Source organism: Artemia franciscana, chromosome 20 (genome assembly GCF_032884065.1).
Source record: "Artemia franciscana chromosome 20, ASM3288406v1, whole genome shotgun sequence".
Taxonomy (NCBI): domain Eukaryota; kingdom Metazoa; phylum Arthropoda; class Branchiopoda; order Anostraca; family Artemiidae; genus Artemia; species Artemia franciscana.
In genome coordinates, this window is record NC_088882.1 from 37,642,631 (window position 1) to 37,662,541 (window position 19,911).

The following is a 19,911-nucleotide window of genomic DNA, read 5'->3' on the forward strand; positions in this document are numbered from 1 at the left end:
CCTATATGTGAAATATGCATGAAATCGCATAACTTATAGCCCTTACCCCGAGGGATATGGGGGGCTATATCATATCCAGGGGCATAGTTATTTGAACTTGACTTTTTTGAACAGAGATAGAATCTCAAAACTTTAATCCGATATTTTTTGCGGCAGGGCAGCTAAAGAGGGCTTCGTTTCCCTCCATTCTCTATGGGAATAGAGCTGGTTTCCCTCCGATCACTTTTGACTCTCAAAAACGGTACAAGGACTTTCAAGTGGCGACGCATTAAATTGCAAATGCAATTTTAAAGACAACATCTGTCTAATGGAAGTGAAATCCGGATGGCAGGAGAGCTTCTCCTGTACATTCATTTTGCTGATGATGTTGGGCTTATAAAACAGACTAGAAGAAGCATCAGGAATTCTGAACAAATTCGCAAAAAAAATGACTGAACAGTTCAGACTACATATCAGCAATCCAAAGACCAAAGCTATATCAATTAGCTGTTAATCCATGTGACTCCATCTTGGAGATAAAGACATCAAACAGGTCATAGACTTCAAGTGTTTAGGCAGTACAGTAACTTTCAATGGCGACTCTGAAAAAGAATTACACACCAGAATAGTCCTAGCCAGTGCAGCTTTTCAGAGACTTATACCAGTCTGAAAATCCAGAGTACACTCACAGAAGCTAAAACTCAGACTGTTCCAGAGCAATTGTTTTCTGATTTATTCTATTGAATGCCTTAAGTTAACTGCGGAATAGGAGAAACATCTTATCACCTTTGTCAATATTTGTCTTCACCAGATCCTAAGGATCAGCTGGAGAAACCATTGCAGCAACATCGAGATCTGTACTCCCTTATACCAACCAGAAATCACAGTCGTGAGCCAACGAAGACGGCAATACCTTGGACATATCCTCCGTATGTCAGATCATACATTTCCTAAAAAGGCTCCTCAACCGGCAAACGGAAGGCACTTGTCAGCAAGGAAGACTAAAGAACACGCTCCGTAGAACGAACGAATGGGACAGGAAAGCCCTCAAGACGAGTCCCAGAGTGGGAGTACATCTACGCAGTGGTCCACTTGCAGGAAGATCGGAGACTAATCACAGCCGCCCTGTTTGCCTCTACAGGCACTGGGGAAACTAAGGTCTAATGTCTGTCTATTTGTATGTAAATTTTTCTCAATACAAGTAGTTACCCAAAAACTACAAATAATACTGTAACACAAAGACACAACCTTACAATTCTTAGCAAAAAGCATCTATCGCAATTATTCTGTTAAATATCCAACATCAAACTATGTGCCGTCAAGACGTCAGAAACAAATAATAAGTATATATTTTGAGGTAAAGTAACGCAGCATTGACTCTACATTCTAAACTTTAAAAACAACAACAGAAATTGGGTATGTTTTTGAGGCAAAGTATACAAGATTAGCTTGTAACATGATGCATTTTTTAAGCACTAAGATTCTTAGGTCCTATAAAACCTGGAAGTTGTACTCTTGCAATGCTTTTGTCAATCGCAGCCTACGTACCTAACCTGTCTATAATAGACATATCATCATAAGACGTTGGCTGCTGAAATAAATTTATGTGAGGTCGGAAATTTCTCACAGCTGAATTTATCGTTATAGTATCGGAACTTTCAAGGGATACGTTATTTAACTTGGGAAGTGAGAGCTTATCTCCTCTCAGTAGACTCAAGCATGCGAATATAATTTTACATTTGCATCAAAAAGTTCCTATAATAAGATGCTAATACCCCTCAGTGCCGATCTTAGTGCTTAGCCCCACTAAATTTCTTCAACTGAAGAAAGCTAAATGTTCACCTTATCGACCACAGACTTTTCGAAGAACCTATCAAATATTTAAAAAACTAGAGACATGACGGGGCCTCAGTTTCCATCCCCAAGACAGAATAAACCGCTAATTTCTGCTTAAAAATCACAAAATGAAAGAAGTTTGAAACTAGTAAATTCATTTAAAGGAATAACCAAATTTATTAGCAGATAATTATGATACAAAAATTAATATACTACCGCTCGATTAAAAGAATCACCAAAATAAAATCCTAGCGTAGACTAGGTAAAGGTCACTGTGTCTGCAATTAAATGTGAACTTCTTCTTTTTTTTTACCCACTCTCATCACATAGAAGAAATGACCTTCGACAGTGAGAAGATGACGCACTCAACAATAGATTATGAAACTAGTGCCCTTTTTCGGTGATGAAATCGAACAGATGGGAACCAGTTGCATTTTGTGATTTCTAGCCCCATGTGTCGTCGTAAACACTGAAAGCAACAAAAAATACCGCCGCGGCCTATATGTTGCCGAACAACCAAGAAAAACAAGGAAATTATATAAATACCTTATTTCAAAACAGAAGTTTATACCTATAGACTAGAATTGATGTGCGGGTATGTAGACAGGAATCTTTCTGCGAAAAGGGGTAATAATAAGAATTTTTATTTATTTTATCCTTTTATTTGATGAGCCCAGAAATTCAGAAAATTTTTGGATTCAGGGAGAGGGCGGTTCCGCCCCCCCCCCCTATATAGGTCAAGGACGACATGTCATGTAGAATATGATTGAAATTAAGGGGATTTTATATTATTATTAATATTAAATATGATTCTTTAGAGAATACTTCATATCCAAAGATTTTTTTGGGGTGGGAGGGGCAAACCCATTTGCGTTACTTTTATATACAGAGGTTCCATCTTTTGACAAACGATAATTCAATAATTTTGAGGAAATCTAGCTAAACAGAAAATAAAGCAAAATACAAGAGCACTAATTGTAAGTTTGGTTTAGTAAGCTTATTTTTTTTACGTTTTAAGGAATGGATTCTAATAGAATAAACCATAGACAGAGTTAGTACCATAAAACTAATTTTGGATCTAACTAAATACCTACTCAAACACGAAAAAATTCACAAAGTAAAAACAAAAATAAAGACTAAATTAATTCTTTTAAATATGATTATATCCAAAATAAATCTTAAAAGGGAAAATTTCGGTCGTTTTTAATGAAAATTTTGTACTCTGTAAAAGCGTGATTATTATTATTATTTTAATGTGTGATAAAAATAAGAAAACTGTTCAAACCGGCTCGAAAAGGTTAATTTTTTTTAAAGGGTTGCAATACAAAGAAAAAAACAAAAACAAAAAACAGCTTGATAATTTTAGTAAGAAATTCTTAGAAATGCAGGATATTCTGGATTCTGGTGTACGGACCCCAATTATCACCCCTTTCCGTCACCCCTTTCTGTACTCATAGATACAGATATTTTCTTACTATTGCATACAAATTATCCGGATAGTCAAGGGGCATGGGCTATACAATAATTGTTCTCCAAATTGTTGGGGGGCATCTACCCCCACCCCCACCCAATGACGCGCTTAGCAGGAAGCATCAATGAATTATTTTTCCATGTTTTTCCCATTTTCTCTGTTTTTAAATCGGTTTTCATTAATTGTGATGTTTTTCATTCCTTATTTTATATAGCTCAGGGTTATATCCGACCATAAGATATGAATTGGCGGAGAACAGGGGGCTGTTCTTGGCGTCCATGTATTTTTAGACTTCCATATTCTGCTGGGTTAGAGAGGAACCTGCCCACTTGTGTATTTTTTTTCATCTTAGTAATAGGACTTATTTCTGAAAAATACATAAATCAAGCGAGACCTCACACTGTCATCTGCGTAGCTTCTAATATCCTAATTTTAGTTCGAAAACTTGTCTTCAGTGCTTCCAAACTTTTTTCCGAAAGCGGAAAAAACTCAGCTCTGCTTTAAAAAAAATAGAGATACATAAGTCAATATCTCAAAAAGATTGAATCAATAAAAATAAGTAGAATTAATAAGAAATGAAACCGCCAGATAAAATACAAAAAGGGGATAAATAAGGGAAATGGTAGCAATAACGAGGATGAGGGGAACTATTCAGGGGGACATTATCTAATTATTTTTGAAGGTAACTACTTAATTTACGCTATTTGTATTTTAGATAAAAGATTGTGGAATTATTGCATCAAAGAAAACCAAAACCAAATACAAAATAAAACCCTATATTTGAAATTCAGGGAAGGTAGACAAAAAGAATCTGTCCAAGGAGAAGGAGTCCAAACCTTGAAATTTCAAGTCTTAAGCACCAATTTTACGAATTAAGTGATCCATTAAACAAATTTAGTGGAGAAAAATAAGGTCCCCCTTATGATTTGTCACTGTAATACATTGAACGTTCATTTAAGACCCATTTGTTCGTATTGAGAGCTTCTGCAAATAGATTTTACTGGAGAGGGAGGGAAATTAACCTTGATACTTTTTGTCCCTGTAGTACAAGATACAATTTACCGGAAATATGGGTTAATACCTAGAGATATTCACCAATCAGAGAAAAACAGAATAAAAAATCATACCTGCAAAAGATGCATGCAACTTGAAAAATCTCCGCTTAAAATATCATGTCGAATTAATCTAGAAAAAAAAAAAAATGACATACGAGTCAGTAAAGATCGTTATTTAAGGAATCTTAACTTAATATACTGAAACAAATTTTACGAACAGAAATAATTAGCCGATCTTAATCGTGAGTAGTGAAATTATTTTCAATATTATCGAGAATAAACATTACACTTATATTGGCAGTCTGTTAATAAAATTAAATAAAAAAACGACAAGTTTTTCTAACTGAAAGTAAGAAGCGACATGAAAACTTAAAACGAACAGAAATTATTCCGTATAGGAAAGGGGCTGTTCCCTCCTCAACGCCACACTCTTAACGCTAAAGTTTGACTCTTTCTCTCAACTCTACTTTTTAAAACAGTAAATAACTCTGGTTAAAGAGCGGGGCGTTGACGAGGAACAACCCGTTTCCTATACAGAGTATTTTCTGTTCGTTTTAAGTTTTAATATCGCTTCTTACTTTCAGTTAGAAACTTTTTTATTTTATTTAATTTCTGAACGTTTTTGAATTAATGCATATTTTGATTTTGGCTCTCTGCACATGAATTATTAAAACGAAATTTGCATATCAATTTATTTTTTTGGCAAATGGCTTTCTCATAGTTTTGATTGGACAATTTGGGAAAAAAAGGAGCGAGTGAATCGGTTAGTTGCCCTCCAGGTTTTTGGTTACTTAAAAACGCAATTAGAAAAGGCAACTAGAACATTTTTATTAGTCAAAATATACGCAACTTGCAAATTAATTTACGTAACGAACTTCTAAATTCGTATGTTTTTATTACTTATATGAGAGGGTTCGCCCCCTCGTCAATAAGCTTAACTTTTGTCCCATTCCTTAAGAATGTAAGTAAGGGTGGGGCTAGGGAGGTAAGGGTGGGTTAGGGAGGTAAGAGTGGGCAGAGGGGTAAGGTGGGGTTTGGAGGAATGAAAGGGGGAGGGATAGTTGTGCATTAATGAGTAAGAGACATTGGATTTGTTATTATAGGTAATAGAATAAATAGTTGAAATTAATAAAATTACTTTAGCGTAAAAAGGGAGGTATTAGGAGGAGGTGAACCCCTCACATGCGTAATAATTTCTGTTGGTTTTAATTTTAATGCTGCTCCTTACTTTCAGTTAAAGAAACTCTTTAAAAAATGCTGAAAAGTCCTGCGCCCACATCATGGAAATTCTCTCCCCCCATTACAAATTCCTCCATAGAAAGTTCCCCCGCATAACCCCCTCCCCTAAACCAAAAACCCCCCTGAAAGTGTCTGTACACTTCCTAATAACCATTAATATGTGGTCAAAGTTTGTAACTTGCAGCCTCTCCCACGAGCACGGTGGGGGAGTAAGTCGTCCCCAAAGATATAGTTTTTAGGTTTTGTGACTATGCTGAATAACATGGCTATCTCATAATTTTGATCCGGTGACTTTGGAGAAAAGAGCGTGGGAGGGGGCCTAAGTACCCTCCATTTTTTTGGTTACTTAAAAAGAGCACGAGAACTTTTATTTTCCCTTAGAATGAGCCATCTAGCGACATTCTCGGAACACTGGGTTGATACGATCACCCCTAGGAAAAAAACAAAAACAAAAAAAAACAACAAACAAACAAATAAACACGCATCCGTGATCTGTCTTGCAGCAAAAATATGAGAAATTCCATATTTTTGTAGATAGGAGCTTGAAACTTCTTCTGTGGGGTTCTCTGATACGCCGAATCTGATGGTGGGACATTACTACACTCTTCCTCCTCCGATTCTGTATCAGATTGTAAAACAGTACTATAAATCTCATAATGTTCATTAGCTCGTTCAAAATATCTGTTCCCTTAAGTGTTACTTGATATTAACCAATTAAACAATTAAAATATACTTAAGGAAACTCTGCCTGTTTAATATTTTTTTGAAATTCTATGACTTTTAAGGGGTGTTTCCCCCTATTTTCTAAAACAAGGCAAATTTTCTCAGGCTCTAACTTAACGAAAATCCCATGGGTAAAACTAAACTTGATGAAACTTATATATTTAAAATCAGCAAAATGCGATTCTTTTGATGTAACTATTGTATCAAAATTCCGTTTTTTAGAGTTTCGGTTACTATTGAGCCGGCTCGCTCCTTACTACAGTTCGTTACCACGAACTGTTTGATATGTGACGAGTCTGGAGAAAATGAAGATGGGACAGACAATTTTGACACAGATGTTTAGACACAAAAATGATTTTCAGAACATTTGAGATAAGAGTGACAAAATTATTACTTTAACAAAAAAACTGTTTATTTTCACTATTATTTTGTTGGTTCAGTCCATGTAAAATTGTAAATATCATTCGTAGAGGAGAGACGAAAAACAAAAAGGCAGCTTTAATATATTGACGGAAATGCTAATCGAAAATAACGAAATCAAAAGCGCTGGAAATGCTAATTTTTCTATTGCAGCTTTGTTTATGTTTTTATATGATGATGTTGGAGACAATAAAGACGTTCATAGACGGTTTTGACGTTGCCACAGAAAAACTAAGACGATTTCAAAAGCACTGCAAATGTTAATTTTCTATGGCAGCTCTATTTTGAGAGCGGTTTATTTATGTTTCTATATAATGATGTTGGAGACAAAAATAGAAGTTCATGGACGGTTTTAAGACTGCCACTGAAAAACTAAGACGATTTCAAAAGTGTCGAAAATGTTAATTTTTATATGACAGCTTCACTTATGTTTCTATATGATGATGTTGGAGACAAAAAAGAATTTCATAGACGGTTTTGACACTGCCACTAAAAAATAGGACGATTTCAAAAGCGCTGGAAATGTTTATTTTTCTATAGCAGCTTTATTTGTGTTCCTATATTATGAAGTTGGAGACAATAACAATGTTCATAGACGGTTTTGACGCTACCACTGAAAAATTAAAACGATTTCAAAAGCGCTGGAAACGTTAATTTTTCTATTGCAGCTTAGTTTATTTTATTTTTTTATATATGTTTATGTTGGAGACAATAAAGACGATCCTAGACGGTTTTGACGTGCCCCTGAAAAACTAAGACGATTTCAAAAGCACTGGAAGCGTTACTTTTTCTATGGCGGCTTTATTTATGTTACTATATGACGATATTAGAGACAATAAAGACGTTCATAGACAATTTGGCGCTGCCACTTAAAAAGAAAGACGACTTTAAAAGCACTTGAAATTTTAATTTTTCTAAGGCGGCTTCTTTTTTCTGAGAGGTTTATTTATGCTTCTATATCATGATGTAGGAGACAATAAAGACGTTAATAGACGGTTTTGACGCTGCCACTGAAAAACTAAGACGAGTTCAACAGCGCTGGAAATGTTAATTTTCTATGGCAGCTTTGTTTTTTGTGAGCGGTTTATTTATGTTTCTATATAATGATGTTGGAGACCAAATAGACGTTCATGGACGGTTTTAACACTGCCACTGAAAAACTAAGACGATTTCAAAAGCACAGGAAATATAATTTTTTTATGGCAAGTTTATTTTTTTAGAGGGGCTTATTTTTCTATATGATGATGTTGGGGACAAAAAAGAAGTTCATAGACGGTTTTGACGCTGCCACTGAAAAAACTAATACGATTTTAAAAGCGCTGAAAATATTAATTTTTCTATGGCAGCTTTGTTTTTTGTGAGCGGTTCAATTATGTTTCTATATAATGATGTTGGAGACAAAATAGACGTTCATGGACGATTTTAAAACTGCCACTGAAAAACTAAGACGATTTCAAAAGCACAGGAAATATAATTTTTTTATGGCAAGTTTATTTTTTTAGAGGGGTTTATTTTTCTATATGATGATGTTGGGGACAAAAAAGATGTTCATAGACGGTTTTGACGCTGCCTTTGAAAAAACTAATACGATTGTAAAAGCGCTGAAAATGTTAATTTTTCTATGGCAGCTTTGTTTTTTGTGAGCGGTTCATTTATGTTTCTATATAATGATGTTAGAGACAAAATAGACGTTCATGGACGGTTTTAACACTGCCAATGAAAAACTAAGACGATTTCAAAAGCACAGGAAATATAATTTTTTTATAGCAAGTTTATTTTTTTAGAGGGGTTTATTTTTCTATATGATGATGTTGGGGACAAAAAAGATGTTCATAGACGGTTTTGACGCTGCCTTTGAAAAAACTAATACGATTGTAAAAGCGCTGAAAATGTTAATTTTTCTATGGCAGCTTTGTTTTTTTGTGAGCGGTTCATTTATGTTTCTATATAATGATGTTAGAGACAAAATAGACGTTCATGGACGGTTTTAACACTGCCACTGAAAAACCAAGACGATTTCAAAAGCACAGGAAATATAATTTTTTATAGCAAGTTTATTTTTTTAGAGGGGTTTATTTTTCTATATGATGATGTTGGGGACAAAAAAGACGTTCATAGACGGTTTTGACGCTGCCACTGAAAAACTAAGACGAGTTCAACAGCGCTGGAAATATTAAATTTTCTATGGCAGCTTTGCTTTTTGTGAGCGGTTCATTTATGTTTCTATATAATGATGTTGGAGACAAAACAGACGTTCATGGACGGTTTTAACACTGCCACTGAAAAACTAAGACCATTTCAAAAGCACAGGAAATAAAATTTTTTTATGGCAAGTTTATTTTTTTAGAGGGGTTTATTTTTCTATATGATGATGTTGGGGACAAAAAAGACGTTCATAGACGGTTTTGACGCTGCCACTGAAAAACTAAGGCGAGTTCAACAGCGCTGGAAAGGTTAATTTCTCTATGGCAGCTTTATTTTTTGTGAGCGGTTTATTTATGTTTCTATATAAAGATGTTGGAGACAAAAAAGACGCTCATGGACGGTTTTAACACTGTCACTGAAAAACTAAGACGATTTCAAAAGCACAGGAAATATAATTTTTTAATGGCAAGTTTATTTTTTTAGAGGGGTTTGTTTTTCTGTATGATGATGTTGGGGACAAAAAAGACGTTCATAAACGGTTTTGACGCTGCCTTTGAAAAAACTAATACGATTTTAAAAGCGCTGAAAATGTTAATTTTTCTATGGCAGCTTTGTTTTTTGTGAGCGGTTCATTTATGTTTCTATATAATGATGTTAGAGACAAAATAGACGTTCATGGACGGTTTTAACACTGCCATTGAAAAACTAAGACGATTTCAAAAGCACAGGAAATATAATTTTTTTTATGGCAAGTTTATTTTTTTAGAGGGGTTTATTTTTCTATATGATGATGTTGGGGACAAAAAAGATGTTCATAGACGGTTTTGACGCTGCCTTTGAAAAAAGTAATACGATTGTAAAAGCGCTGAAAATGTTAATTTTTCTATGGCAGCTTTGTTTTTTTGTGAGCGGTTCATTTATGTTTCTATATAATGATGTTAGAGACAAAATAGACGTTCATGGACGGTTTTAACACTGCCACTGAAAAACTAAGACGATTTCAAAAGCACAGGAAATATAATTTTTTTATGGCAAGTTTATTTTTTTAGAGGGGTTTATTTTTCTATATGATGATGTTGGGGACAAAAAAGACGTTCATAGACGGTTTTGACGCTGCCACTGAAAAACTAAGACGAGTTCAACAGCGCTGGAAATATTAAATTTTCTATGGCAGCTTTGCTTTTTGTGAGCGGTTCATTTATGTTTCTATATAATGATGTTGGAGACAAAACAGACGTTCATGGACGGTTTTAACACTGCCACTGAAAAACTAAGACGATTTCAAAAGCACAGGAAATAAAAATTTTTTATGGCAAGTTTATTTTTTTAGAGGGGTTTATTTTTCTATATGATGATGTTGGGGACAAAAAAGACGTTCATAGACGGTTTTGACGCTGCCACTGAAAAACTAAGGCGAGTTCAACAGCGCTGGAAAGGTTAATTTCTCTATGGCAGCTTTATTTTTTGTGAGCGGTTTATTTATGTTTCTATATAAAGATGTTGGAGACAAAAAAGACGCTCATGGACGGTTTTAACACTGTCACTGAAAAACTAAGACGATTTCAAAAGCACAGGAAATATAATTTTTTAATGGCAAGTTTATTTTTTTAGAGGGGTTTGTTTTTCTATATGATGATGTTGGGGACAAAAAAGACGTTCATAAACGGTTTTGACGCTGCCTTTGAAAAAACTAATACGATTTTAAAAGCGCTGAAAATGTTAATTTTTCTATGGCAGCTTTGTTTTTTGTGAGCGGTTCATTTATGTTTCTATATAATGATGTTAGAGACAAAATAGACGTTCATGGACGGTTTTAACACTGCCATTGAAAAACTAAGACGATTTCAAAAGCACAGGAAATATAATTTTTTTTATGGCAAGTTTATTTTTTAGAGGGGTTTATTTTTCTATATGATGATGTTGGGGACAAAAAAGATGTTCATAGACGGTTTTGACGCTGCCTTTGAAAAAAGTAATACGATTGTAAAAGCGCTGAAAATGTTAATTTTTCTATGGCAGCTTTGTTTTTTGTGAGCGGTTCATTTATGTTTCTATATAATGATGTTGGAGACAAAATAGACGTTCATGGACGGTTTTAACACTGCCACTGAAAAACTAAGACGATTTCAAAAGCACAGGAAATATAATTTTTTTATGGCAAGTTTATTTTTTTAGAGGGGTTTATTTTTCTATATGATGATGTTGGGGACAAAAAAGACGTTCATAGACGGTTTTGACGCTGCCACTGAAAAACTAAGACGAGTTCAACAGCGCTGGAAATGTTAAATTTTCTATGGCAGCTTTGTTTTTTGTGAGCCGTTTATTTATTCTATATAATGATGTTGGAGACAAAATAGACGCTCATGGACGGTTTTAACACTGCCACTGAGAAACTAAGACGATTTCAAAGGCGAAGGAAATATTAATTTTTCTATGGCAGCTTTGTTTTTTTGTGAGCGGTTCATTTATGTTTCTATATAATGATGTTGGAGACAAAATAGACGTTCATGGACGGTTTTGAGACTGCCACTGAAAAACTAAGACGATTTCAAAAGTGTCGGAAATGTTAATTTTTATATGACAGCTTTATTTATGTTTCTATATGATGATGTTATAGACAATAAAGACGTTCACAGACAGTTTTGACGCTGCCACTGAAAAACTAAGGCGAGTTTAACAGCGCTGGAAAGGTTAATTTTTCTATGGCAGCTTTATTTTTTGTGAGCGGTTTATTTATGTTTCTATATAATGATGTTGGAGACAAAATAGACGCTCATGGACGGTTTTTAACACTGCCACTGAAAAACCAAGACGATTTCAATAGTGTCGGAATGTTAATTTTTATATGGCAGCTTTATTTATGTTTCTATATGATGATGTTATAGACAATAAAGACGTTCACAGACAGTTTTGACGCTGCCACTAAAAACTAAGACGAGTTCAACAGCGCTTGAAATGTTAATTTTTCTAAGGCAGCTTTATTTTTTGTGAGCGGTTTATATATGTTTCTATATAATGATGTTGGAGACAAAATAGGCGTTCATGGACGGTTTTAACATTGCCACTGAAAAACTAAGACAATTTCAAAAGTATCGGAAATGTTAATTTTTATTTGACAGTTTTATTTATGTTTCCATATGATGATGCTATAGACAATAAAGACGTTTATAGACAATAAAGACGTTCACAAACGGTTTTGACGCTGCCACTGAAAAACTAAGACGAGTTCAACAGTGCTGGAAATGTTAATTTTCTATGACAGCTCTATTTTGAGAGCGGTTTATATATGTTTCTATATAATGATGTTGGAGACAAAATTGACGTTTATGGACGGTTTTAACACTGCCACTGAAAAACTAAGACGATTTCGAAAGTACTGGAAATCTTAATTTTTCTATGGCAGCTTTTTTGTGAGCGGTTTATTCATGTTCCTATATGACGATGTTGCTAACAGTCTGCAAGTAATTTATCTGGAAAACATTTAGCAACTCAAATAGCATCTACCAGAAATAGCCACTTTTAAAAACAAATTTTTTGAAAAGTAGATTTAGAAGAACCATTTAGAAGAGTCAGTCGGTTACCCAAAACAGTCTGTTCGCATTTCTGGAAAACATCTAGCAACTCATAGCAGCATCTAGCACAAATAGCCACTTTTAAAAACAAATTCGACGTTATTTGGAGACAAATGTGTAGGAGATATTTTTGGAACGTAGATTTAGAAGAGCACCATTTAGATAAATGCTATTTGTAGACAAATGTATATGAGATAATTTCTGGAAAGTAGATTTCGAAGAGCACGAGAGATAAATCCAAAATTAGCAGAGAAGAAGATGAAGGGAAGGTGATCCCAATCAAACAAGTGGGAAGAAAGGACTAAGAGTAAAGAGAAAAGGATTAATGATGTGGCAATTTTTCTTTTTTTAAGCACATCCTTTTCCAAGAGCAAGTCTTAGAAATATCACAATTCTGATTGGGTGAATAGATAGATCTTCAAATAATAAAAACTATGATTCAAGTATTTTGTTCTTTTGGTGCAAGCTACAGATTGCACCGGAGTGTGAAAAGTTACTTGTTGCAGGGGAAACAAACCCCTTACACCAAGAAAAAGTCTCCCATTATTCTTTAAAGTAGACGCTAACCAGACTCTTCTTCTTCAGAATAAGTTAATGTATAAGTTTTATTTAATAACCTGTATAAACTTTTGAGACTTCAACTTTAGTCCAAAGAAACTTCCCGAAATAACCTGAAAAAAGTAAATTTTGAAGAAATAAGAAACTCACATGATCATGGAACAGCAAAGATGAAGCAAAAAACAAAATCGGTTTTCGTCAGCAAATAGACTATCCCATATACGCAAGATGTCAGGCAATTCGAATTCTTGAGATAATAGGAGAGTAATCCAGCTAAAAAAATTACACAAGAAATGTGTCATTAATATAAAATTAATCAATTCAATGAAACAATATAAATTAACGAAAAAATCTTTAATAGGTATATTTATCGTTATCTAAGATTTAGTCTTGTTTTTCTCCAAAGGTTCAAAAACTGTAGTCGTTAATAGTATAATTAGCATGTTTTATTCATAAATGTCTCAAGAACAAAGAGGGTTGTTTGCAACGATTTTATAATATCTCCATGTATCATGCATAGTGGTATAGGACGCTCTCGTCTCCAAAATATGAAAATACATACTTAATATAATCGCCGCAATACTTTCTTCTTTTTCTCTGTGTTGTGGTGAAAGATTATTCTCTATTTTACGTCGATTTTAGAATGACTTTTTCGCCGTAATATTTATACAATACGCAGGCTTTCTTTTCCACTTCTAACCCGTATCGGTATCTTTTCTTATCAGGCCCGGCTGAAAACTTCACCGACTGCTTTTTCAAGCATACTGATTTAAAAAACTTAGACTATTAGCTTGCGAGCAAAAATCGACATATTAAAACTGAAACTCTATTTGTAATAGCTCCCGTAGTATGTAGCGTTTACAAATAAAATTACACGTACCAAAATTTTGGATCTTCTGGTGCCACATCCCTGTTTGTCTGAATGGTTTCGTAGCTTATTCCGGTTGTTTACAATTGTTTTATTATTATTTCATACGTTGCAAAAGAATTTAATATAGTAAAACATAATATCTGTCATCGCAATTTTTGAAGATTATCCCCAAACAATCTATGGGGTATCCTAGGAGTACACGAGCCAGGGTTGGGAATCAATAGCCGAAAAAAAACTTGATTTTTTCCCTAGAAATCAAACGTGGTGCAACAACCAAAGGCAAAGACAGAAGCTCTTGCTAAAGTGTTTGCAGAATTCTCAAATTTGGACGACAACAGTGAAGAGGTTCGAGATTTTCCTGATCGAATCAATACTCTTCTTGATTGTCTTAACAAGTTTACGAAAGCAATTTCAAGCATGCATTTTATAAGTACCTGGAGTCCAATTACTTTTGCGACGAACACCAATATATGTTCTATAAGAAATGTCCAACGTCTGACTGTCTGGCGGGTCATTACGAAGAGTGGATCAAAGTTATAGCAAAAGAAACGACCTCAGGCATTAAAGGATACAACGTTATTCCACAGATTTTAGACTTTCAAGAGAGAACGTAATCATCACCTTCTAAAGAAACTCTATTTGTTCGATGTCCACTGACGTCTGTTATCGAGAGTTTTCATGCTGGTGGTTCGATGCTGATTGTTCTAAAAAAGTTCACTTCCCACGAATATTCAGTAAAGGGAGGTATACCCAAGGATAGGATCTTAGGACCTATGCTATTACTCATCTACATAAGTGACATGAAAAATGAACTTGCAATTCCACTTTATCCCTTGCCAGCAACACCACGGCACGCGTTGCCATTCCAAAACATAAGCACCCTACCCAATCCTCCTTACAGGCGAATCTTTTGAAAGTTATAGATTCAACGTTCAATGATCTGACGCAATTTCAATGCGTCCAAAACAACAGAGCTACTAATTTTCCGAGTAAAATTACCTCGCACACACGTGAACTTCATCTTCACGAATGAAGCTATAAAGGGAGTTCAAAACCTTTGTCTACTCAGAACCAACTTCTTCAGAGATCTCTCTTGGAAATTTTACCTCAATTGGGCGAGAACCTCCTGTGGGAACAACCTGGGAATAACTCTTCCCACCTACCACCCAGCTATATCATACCACTTTACAAGTATTGCCTCAGACCCATCACCGAAAATGGATGCCTGTTATATCCTTGTGTTACAAAAAAGTTATGGGCACCACTTCACAAGAGCCGGAATAGGACTAATAGGGCAGATAAGGTCTTTATCTATGAACCTCCAGTTTGTTAGTGAAAGGTTTTATGTAGTGTTGATGGCTGTTTTTTTGCAACTACATAATTTCATCTCCATTTGTAAAGCTTTATTTGTTCAACAGTCCAAGGGGCAATAGAAAACACAAAATACACAGCTTAGTTTAAATTTTTTAAGGTTGATACATGGAGAACAGATTACTTGAAGAACAACTTCGTTCGATGTTGCGCTTCAATCATCCTTAGGATGTTTTTCCTACAGTTTTTTCAGTCGACTCCTTCAAAATAAAATTCAACCGTAATTTACAACCTCATAATGGAGCGATGCAAAAGACCAGCAGCACATCAGACACTGAAAATCACATGGCGTTGCTGTTTTGTTCTTTTGACATATATAGTGATCCTTAAAAATTTTGATCAAATCACACATCCAACATTAAACAATGCATATGATTTGAAAGCCCATACTGCCTAATAGCATTACCAATAAGCCTGAACAGCTTCAGTCTCGCTCATTGTGTTGATATCTACAGCACCTCAACACTCAAACGCCCATACAACTCATCTTCAGCTTTGGTCGAACTGCAAACGGCTGGAAACACCCAGAGAAGGATCAGACATGGGATAGGCGAATGTCATCCCAAGTTGACTCACTAAACGAAGAATCAAACGCAATCAAGTTCTTATCCTCATCCAGAACACACAACTCTTTAGACGACTTGTGGCACTGAGGACGACTATTGACTCCCTTATCTCAGCAACTAAAGTCTCGTTCGGTGTATTGGCATGGTTTTCTACTTCCCTTACAAACTCAAACACACACCCTACTCATCTTCGAGACTGTCCCAATCCAAACAGTAGGAAACGCCCCAAAGACAAAGGGATTAGAATTAGAAATCTGTTCTTCAATGTCTGTTTTATTTTATGTAGTTTCATGTTTGTATGTATTTCGCTAAATGCCGATTTTTTTTTTTTTTAACAAGGAAACGAAACTAATACAACAACTTCCCAACATAAACAAATTTTTCTTCGCCTTAGATAATAATATAATTAATGACTGCAGGAACAAACTTAAATTTTTCTTTGCTTAAGAAATAAATTTTAAAAGTAAATGTCTAAATAGCCTTTGCACCAAACTTAAAATGACCTCTACAAAAAATGAAAATATGTTTAATTGTGAATCAAATCGTGTCCAGGATTCTACCCTCTCTCTCTTCTCAACAACATTTGTAAGAATTTCAATGCGTACATGCATTGAAAATTATTTTTCATTTAATTTGAAATACCTTTTATTTTTGTACATAAGATAAACAACTTAAAATAAAATATAGAAATAAAAAAAAATATTAGCATGATGCTAATCTTAAGGTTGAAATATGCTGTTTTATGTTAAATGTTAGTTTCATTTTATCAGCGAACTTGAAACGTGTTGAATAACTACAACAACAGAAGGGAAATTTCATCCCTTAATCAATTGCATCCCATACAAGCGCTCTCTAGGATTGCATATACTCAGGGATACCCCTGAGTATATGAGATTTTTCAAAATATCTTATATTTTCTACAATCTGCATATTTTTGTGTGTCTGATTTTGAAGTCGACCCTTCTCCATCCACATTTTTTTAAACACGAAAATTAATTTCTAGGTTCAGTGGATCTCCCCCATTTTCTTCTTTCTAACAGTTTTTCCCAAAATGACGAAGTCTACCTTCATATGATTTATTTATGATTCACTATACTTACTAATGTTAACTAATAAATACTGATGTAATTATAGACATAATAGATAAAAATTAAACACAATAATTTTGTATTCTCCCCCTCTCTTCCATTCACATCTTTTAATAGGTGCTAACAATGTTTTCACAATTGAAGAAAATCAAACTCACCGAAAGCAGAAATATTGTGGCCTTATTTCAAGCTTTTGGAGCTTGTAATGAGTTTCACTATCAAAACGAAACAACAGTTTCATTAACTGCTCCATCATTTGACCAATACCGCTCGAGCTGCCATCCAAAGTTTTTATGAAGAAATCGCGAATCTCGGACATTAGTAGAGTAAAACAAAAAAAGCTGTCAGCTTCAGCATGCTCTAAAAAATCCAATTATAATTATCATTATTACTAATGGTTTATTATTCATTTTATATATATATATATATATATATATATATATATATATATATATATATATATATATATATATATATATATATATACATATATATAAGCCGGGGGAGGAGCCAGCTGCACAAACTCCTCCACCAACTCAATCTAATCAAATCTCCACTATATATTCCTCACTTACGTTAATTCGTGCTAATGCTATCACTATAAAAAGTTACTGCAGAACCAATTCACTTGAGGGAAACACAAATTGTACACACTCCTCATTCACCTAAATAAGTGTTCTTACTCTTTTCTTGAAATTAATTGAAAAAAAAATTCCACAAGACAAGTATCTCAAAGAAAAGTAAAAAGCTCCATTAAGCCAAGAATGAGCTCCAATTCCTCTGGTGTTCTCATTCATGGCTTAATCGAGCTCTTTTCTCTTCTTTGGAAAACTTATCTTGTGGAAACAGTTTTTTAAATTAATTTCTTTTCATTTTTTATTGACATAGTCTTTTTCATGAAAAATAAAACAAAAAAAAAACAAAAGCATATTGCATATCTTTTCAGTTTTCTTCTACAATCCTTAGTGTATCTTCTCAATATATATTTAGTATAGTATAGTTATATCTTCTACAAGAATCCTTAGTATGAGTATCTATTTCTATGCTGGAGAAACTTTTCCCACAATTTTTAATCCTGACAGAAACGGTGTTTTTAATTTTATTTTATAGCTTCTGAAGTTGACCTGAAAAATAAAACTTAATATTATTTCCAAAAGATTCATCTATGCTCTTTGACAACCTGGATACACTTACACTATTTTGATTTACTTAAATTGTAAAAGCAGAAGTAGTACTAGCAGTATTCACAAAAGTTTCAACTTAATACCCTCAGTCGTTCTAGACATATTGCTGAGGTGTCTTATTGGCAACCATTTAAGACAATGCCTTTGATTTATTTTTAAAGAAACTTTAGTTTATATATTAAAGCATAATGGGCCAACGGCATAATTGTGGGGGGGGGGAGGGGTTGAAACGCGTATTATCTCTAAAGACATAGTTGGTGGACCGTTCTACTATGCTGAACAAAACGACTATCTCAAAATTTGACTGAATTTGTTTGGAAAAAGAACAGGCTTGAGAGAAGGGCCGATTGCCCTTTATTCTCTTGTTACTCTAAAAAAGGGCACCAGGCACTTGCACTGTAATCAGAGTTCAAGGGGGAGGACATACCCCTTCATATATACATTAAAAACATTTAAAACAAGTAAAAATAAAGTGAAAACATTTTTAATATATTTTGTTTTTAGTAGAGTACGAATTATGTCCTGCTCTTGAGAAGGCATGGGGGCGGTCAGCCCTACTCATGTTAGTTTTTGCTCGTTTTGAGTTTGACTCGGTTATTTATTGTATGATTTAAATAAACAAGACACGTTTAAACTATTTTAGTTTTTTTTAACTTTAATAGATTAATCTTTTTTTTACCAATCGAATGTGCCCCCTCCAAAGGTTATACGACACCCTTTCTAAATATACCTTATGTGCCCCCAGGACATAACTTACAACCCTTGCTCTGAGGGCTGTAGGGGGTTGTTAGCCTCAAAAACGTAATTTCAGGACCTTCCAACTACGTTGAATAAATTGACTATCTCAAAATTTTGATTGGATGTATTTGAGGAAATAGTGGACATGGGAGGGGTGTTAGATAAACTCCGATCATTTTAGACTATTAAAAAAGGAACTAATATTTTTAATTTCTAATCGAATGAACCCTTTCCAAAGTTGCAATGACAACTCCTTCGATACGAAGTGCCATGGTTAAAAAGAAAACAAAAAAATAACACACTGTACCCACATCGATCTTTACTTAGGCAGCTCTATTTCACTGCTTACGATGATTTTCCATGACATTTTTGGCTTCTGGTAAGCCTTAAGATACGTCAAGCTGTTACAGCTATAGCTTGGCAATATGCCAATATTATCATCGTATCGGAATATATTTTGAAATAGATATAATATTGTATCTGCATACTTATGTTGGCATTGTAATTGTGCAAAGATTGTTGTCTTCAACAATCCCACCTGATTTCTTCTACTTGCAATGCAGCACAAGTAACACAGAAGTTATTCTTTTCTTTAGATCTTACACTACTATTTTAGCTACTGCTAATATTATGTTACGATATCAGTTAAAAAGTCCAATTCCTCAGAGTCAAGCTGTGTATGCAATCAGCCACTACCGTAAAAAAAAATAAAGTTAACGACTTTTATAGAAACATTTAAAATAATTACATCTGCTAAAACCAAGGCATTCCAAATAGATAATGGAACAAATTGTCATTCTAGATTTTTTTTTTCAATTATTACATCTCTGTAACATTTATTTTACTGAAAAGGATATGTCTTTTGTAAAGCTAAATGTATTTAAATGCAAGATTAATTCAGCCTAATATGACATGGATCTGAATTAAAATATTCTGACAAATTAAGGTAAAATACAGGTATATATCGTATTTCCCAAGCTCCGGAGAAGTATTGTACAACTAGTCAGACTCTCCAATGTTTATTTATCTCTCTCTTTCTCTCTTTTATATTCCATACAAAATGTTTCATGTTCAATAAATCACTAGAACAATTTA

The 19,911-nt window shown here is 34.2% G+C and overlaps 1 protein-coding gene across 2 annotated transcripts in view; it reads right to left on the reverse strand.

Moving 5' to 3' along the window:
- The window catches only part of LOC136040215 (TBC1 domain family member 13-like), a 120,385-nt gene that overhangs the window by 16,281 nt on the left and 84,193 nt on the right, over positions 1 to 19,911 (reverse strand). For both annotated transcript variants that reach the window (XM_065724410.1, XM_065724411.1), the window contains exons 8-10: positions 17,053 to 17,254; positions 13,149 to 13,271; positions 4,414 to 4,471 (exon numbers count right to left, since the gene is read on the reverse strand). In XM_065724410.1, the coding sequence (XP_065580482.1) occupies positions 4,414 to 4,471; positions 13,149 to 13,271; positions 17,053 to 17,254 (383 nt within the window). The remainder of the gene's footprint in view (positions 1 to 4,413; positions 4,472 to 13,148; positions 13,272 to 17,052; positions 17,255 to 19,911) is intronic.